We start from the raw sequence: 5,626 nt of genomic DNA, 5'->3' as shown, positions 1-5,626 counted from the left end.
GGAGGACCTCCGATGATTCATCTTTAATCATGGTAGTACAATGAACACTAGAAATAACAAAATTGCATACATATCCAGTTTTTTTTCAAAAAGAAGGTTGAAACCCCCGGACTATGCATGCAACGATGCACACAACCATCTTTATTCTATTATTCAACAAAGCCAGACAAAACAAATATATGGATCAACCTAAAGCCGTCTTCCCGACAACCTCTGTCGCTACACCTACAAGCTTGATGATGTCCCTGACCTCGCACCAACGTGCACCATCTAATCAGGTAGCCTCATCAAGCCGCCCAATGGCGAGTCGGGAGCACCAACCAGTCCAGCAGACTCTATCACACGCCGCATGTACACGCTGTAGAATCTGTCGCCGCCATCTTCCGCCGTATTCGCAGCTATATTACTTGGCTTCTGTAGTATTAACATTTACTTGATGCCATTAGAAAAGAACAAACGGAGCTAACCCCATATTTTATAACGAAACCAAGAATTACAAAATGCATGAGAAGGACATGCGTGTATCATATTCATGCGGAGTGTACACTCAACTCAAGTCATCACTGACACACATCGATAAGGACGGGAACGCCATTGAAAGGTAAAATGGACGAATGTGGCGATGCGTGAAAAGTTGAACAGGGAATAGAAGGCATAAATATAAGACCAACCAACCCCCTTCCTCTTCTCCACTGTCACTCACAACTTTCACAAGTCACAAGCGGTTTGGCACTGATCACTCACCCACCTCCTCACAGGGAACCAGGAGCAGGCAGCTAGCAGAATTCTGGTCACTGAAGGTGGTCGATCTTGTGGCGCTTCTTGAGCTTGCCGGTAAGTGTGCTCTGGCGCATGCGCAGTTGCATGCCGCCCATGGCGTGCGGGGGCGGCGGTGCCACGGGGACGGGGGAGTGCACTGGGAGCTTCTCTTCCGTGAGCAGCACGGGGGAGGGGCTGGGGGAGGAGTTCCGGCTGCCGTTCCTGGCCATAAACCCGCCGGAGATCGGTGAAGACGACGGCGATCTCCGGCTCGTGATTGCGGGCACCTCCGACCCGCTGTCCGCCCCGCCGGCCACAACGACCAAGAAGAAGAAGAGATGCCTTCCCGGGACTCCAGGTGCGTACATGCATGCATGGAGGCGTCTGAATCCATCCTTCATATGATTTGATTTTTAATGAGCAATTGCATGTGTGATTTGGACTGTTTCAACTGCTATCTTTTTTCAAAGAGGTTTTTAGTCGCTGAATTCCGTCTCTTTTGCATGAACTCTGTGTTTCCTGGTAGATCTTATGACTGCAATTATTGATTTGCCAAAGTCAATAGTGGCAGTTGCTGTTCATCAGTCAGTCCAAGTCTTCTGACACTGAAAACTAGGACGGGAATGACAAGACATATATTGTAGTCCACTAGATTGCTCGTAGATTTGTTTGTAATATGCTTAGTGAGTTGGCTATAGTGTAGTAGGTTTAGTAGTAGTAGCAAGAGAAATCGCTTAATTAGATTTCTTAGATAGTGACCCTGAAATTATATACTGAAAACCTCCTACTAGAAGTCGATCCCCTGACTGAGTGCAAGAGAAATGCTGCGGTATATGCCAAGTTTCTATAAAAAAAAATTGAAACAAGAAGTTTCTATAATTTTGGGGACAGTTGTAGTAGTAATAGTATTTTGAAGTGTGGTATATGACTTATATATGCATTTGAACCCATCCTTCTCATAATATAAGTGTTTTTAACGCCGGTGTGGTGTCAAAAATGTTCTTATATTATGAAACTGAGGGAGTATAATTTTGGGGACAGTTGTAGTAGTAATACTAGTATTTTGAAGTGTGGTATGCATTTGAACCCATCCATCGTATGACTTATAATTTTTTGTTCTTTGAGATCTTTACACGCTAAATTCGTGTGGTTTTAGTTCCCGAATTCCTTCTCCTTGCATGAACTTTGTGTTTACTTCTTCTTGTGACTGCAATTATTGATTTGTCAAAGTCAATAGTGGCAGCCACTGTTGGTCAGTCAGTACGTCCAAGTCTCTTGACACTGAAAACCATGACGGGAATGACAAGACTATACTGTACGCGTCTGTTTCAACAATATACTCCACTAGATTGTTCCTAGATTTTCTTGTACGGTCTAGAGAAATGGTTGATCAAATTTATTAGATAATGGCCTCGAAATTATCTAGCGAAAACCTCTTAGTAGAAGTCGATCCCCGGCTTTGATTTTGGGGTAGTATTTTGAAGTGTGGTATGCATTGGTGCATAAATTTCAGACCCGAGCGCGGAGGTGATCGCGCTGTCGCCGCGGACGCTGATGGCGACGAACCGGTTCGTGTGCGAGATCTGCCACAAGGGCTTCCAGCGGGACCAGAACCTGCAGCTGCACCGGCGCGGCCACAACCTGCCGTGGAAGCTGCGGCAGCGCGGCGCCGAGGGCGGGGCGGCGCCGCGGAAGCGCGCGTACGTGTGCCCGGAGCCGGCGTGCGTGCACCACGACCCCCGGCGCGCGCTGGGCGACCTCACCGGCATCAAGAAGCACTTCTGCCGCAAGCACGGCGAGAAGAAGTGGAAGTGCGACCGCTGCGCCAAGCGCTACGCCGTGCACTCCGACTGGAAGGCCCACGCCAAGGTCTGCGGCACCCGCGAGTACCGCTGCGACTGCGGCACCCTCTTCTCCAGGTCCGGCCGTTCGTCCGGCCATCGCGTTGCCCCTCGTCCGTTGCATGCTCCGGCGATATATCATCGAACTGAATTTGAATTTGTATTTTTACGCGCGTGCGTGCAGGAGGGACAGCTTCGTTACGCACCGGGCCTTCTGCGACGCGCTGGCGCAGGAGAACAGCAAGCTGGCGCAGCCGGCCATGAACATGGCCACGGTGGCTTCGGCGCTCCAGGGCCAGCAGCACGCTCACCACCACCACAACCTCATGCTGCCGTCCACCCACGCCGACGACCTCGACATGGACGCCGACGAGGCCTCCGCCTTCGAGCCGGACATCAAGAGCCCGCACCTGAAGATGTTCTCCGACTACGACGCCGACGCAGCCGCCGCCGACAACCCGCTGGGCTGCATGCTGTCCAGCCTCGGCGCCGCTCCGTCGGCCTTCAGCCCGAGCAGCGGGCTCAGCATGCTGGGCCTGCATGCAGGGCCGAGCGACGCCGCCGCCATGGGCGGCTGCTACTCCCCGGGCAACGGCAGCCTGGCGAGCATGTCCGCCACGGCGCTGCTGCAGAAGGCGGCCCAGATGGGCGCGACGACGTCGAGCGGCTACGGCGTGAGCTTCACCCCTGGCCACCCGGGCCTCGCGTCCACCATGGCCGGGCTCGACCGCTTCCCTTGTAGCGCGGGCCCGTTCGGGCCGATGAGAACCCACGGCCCGTACGACGGGGTGGTCGGGTTCGGCGTCGGCGGGCTGATGCCTGGCCAGCTCTACAACGACGGGGACAACGGCGCGACGAGGAACGTCGGACCCGTGGCCAGCGGCGCGGACAACCCGTTGGACGATGAGCGCCGGCGCCGGCAAGCCGCCGGCGGCGACGACGTGCACGTGGTGGACTACATGGGCGTCGAGCACCAGAGAACAAGCTACGGTAGCGTGAGTAGCGCCAGCCCGTTCGCGGATCACACGGGCCCGTGGGCCTAGGGTCGGCCTTCCGGCCCAGGCAGGCTATACGGGAGAGACGACGTCTCTTTCTAATTCGAGACTCGAGACTTCATCACAATTGTGTACTTTTGCTATCTGATGAATCTACCAGAGATTTGTGCGATGTGTTCATCCATCTACCTGAGCCTGTGCAAGTACAGTACAGCCAGGTAGCAAAGCCTTACTGAATCAGTCAACCAGCACATGTACCATGTTATGTAGTAGAATTGTAGAGTAGAGACCCTCGATTCAACGGAACTTTCATTTACAGTTACAGCAGAGATGGCTGCGCATCTCTAACTGAAACCGATTCTACAATGGTGAACAGCAAGACACTTCTCCCAAATGCCACAGGTTGCAAGGTGTGGAGCCACATAAGACTGCAACACAAGTACTAAAAACGTCTTATATTTTGATACTGAGGGACTAGATCAGATGAGATCGCAACTCTCAACATACAGAACAAGTCACTTCCCAAATGCAGCGGACAACAACAGTAACAACACAGGTACTCTACCACAGGGAAGGAGTACCTTCTCCAGTTGCATAGCATCCTGATTAATCCACTATGCTGGTTTTAAATGAACACGGCTACACTGGGGAAATGCAAGCCATGTGCTCTTCGTTGGTGGCACCCTTGTCACAACTCATCCAAAAGCTTTCCTCATATCCTTCTTCAAGTGGCGTCGCTGTTTCGGAGGAAACAGAGCAAGGGTCAAGATAAAGGTAATTAGGCATCAGGATATATTCGGTTTGCCACTTTAAGCATCAAAATATCAGATGGGCTAACAAGACAAGTGGCTAGTCCGACGATAGTTAAAATGTTTGGTGCGCTTAGAAAATAAAATGATTTTTTCACTCTGATATATCTGAATCACACATAATGAGGAAAGCTAGAGAGAACCGGCAAAAATCAACCACTTGTGTTCGAGATATACAATCCACCACGCAACATTCAGAAGAAGGGGAAAAAAAGTATTAGCAATCCCATACATAGCTTCTGGTTCACTGTTGCGATGTAGATTGTAGAAAATTTCACCATGAATATATTTAAGAAATAGGAAGCTAAAATTCCAGGCATGATGGGTTCCTGACCATTTCTGTGCAAGGGAGAAAACATAGTGGTGAACAAAGTAGACACGTTGACAAGGCTAGGCATCTTTCAGCTCTTAATCTTCTCATGATGTTTTATACTTGTGCACCTCCTATTTTCAATTCTGCATTGATTGTTAAGTAAACTGTGATACAGCAAGTCACTTCTCAGCACAACTACAAATTGCTACTATGAGACTAAGACCAAGTTCAGGAAGCATGATTTCTGGTGCCAGCACAAGGTTTAACAAAAGTAAGTATTCCATAGAGTGGTCTAGCAAACGACAACTACCATTGACACTATCATGTGCAATTTTGCAACTATCAAGGGTGAAAATATATTGGTGATAGTTGGATTCGGATATGTGTAGCCATCTGAGTAGCATTAGGGGTGTAAAAGTCAATTGCGGATCCACCATGGTAGCATATCTAAAGGGGGACTTCTGTAATCTTTTAGTAGCTAAGAAACAAATTTGCATCCCTCCATAACTCCTGCTTCTCTTTGTTCTCTTATCTATCCACAACATCTTTTGCAACTAACCCATTACACCCCGACAACCACACGCAAGAGACTATGACCACAAGTAGACACCTTGCAATATTCCTCATTCACAAGTGATTTCAAATCATGTTACATCAAGCATTCACTAGTGTCGCCTCTAGTATCGTTAAATGATTTCAAATCATCTTGCGGCAAGCATTCTCTAATATGACGTAACTAGTATAGTTAAAGAGGCCCAAGGAACCAATCACATATGTAACACCACCCCACAGCTACAGCAAACAATGACATGCACAACGCACATTACAAAACTAGGTAACCTCTACAAGGAGACTATACAGATCACAAAAAAGGCAAGAGGCAAACCTTGAAGGGCTATCCATGAGCAC

The 5,626-nt window shown here is 49.4% G+C and overlaps 1 protein-coding gene across 1 annotated transcript; it reads left to right on the top strand.

Annotated features, from left to right (window-relative positions):
• The first annotated feature begins 706 nt into the window (after positions 1-706).
• On the top strand, positions 707-3,714 carry LOC123080475 (zinc finger protein GAI-ASSOCIATED FACTOR 1-like). The gene is made up of 3 exons (XM_044503401.1): positions 707-1,117; positions 2,273-2,678; positions 2,785-3,714. Exons 1-3 carry the CDS (start codon positions 853-855, stop codon positions 3,641-3,643), a joined length of 1,530 nt encoding a protein of 509 aa, XP_044359336.1. The 5' UTR covers positions 707-852; the 3' UTR covers positions 3,644-3,714.
• The last annotated feature ends 1,912 nt before the right edge of the window (positions 3,715-5,626 follow it).

Source organism: Triticum aestivum, chromosome 3D (genome assembly GCF_018294505.1).
Source record: "Triticum aestivum cultivar Chinese Spring chromosome 3D, IWGSC CS RefSeq v2.1, whole genome shotgun sequence".
Taxonomy (NCBI): domain Eukaryota; kingdom Viridiplantae; phylum Streptophyta; class Magnoliopsida; order Poales; family Poaceae; genus Triticum; species Triticum aestivum.
This window is presented reverse-complemented; position numbering and strand designations above follow the sequence as displayed.

Excerpts from the sequence above, each read along its gene's own strand:
- LOC123080475 (XM_044503401.1), top strand. The coding sequence starts at position 853 with ATGCGCAGTTGCATGCCGCCCATGGCGTGCGGGGGCGGCGGTGCCACG. Across the intron at positions 1,118-2,272 it reads ATGCCTTCCCGGGACTCCAG|ACCCGAGCGCGGAGGTGATC; the intron begins GTGCGTACATGC and ends CATAAATTTCAG. Across the intron at positions 2,679-2,784 it reads TGCGGCACCCTCTTCTCCAG|GAGGGACAGCTTCGTTACGC; the intron begins GTCCGGCCGTTC and ends GCGTGCGTGCAG.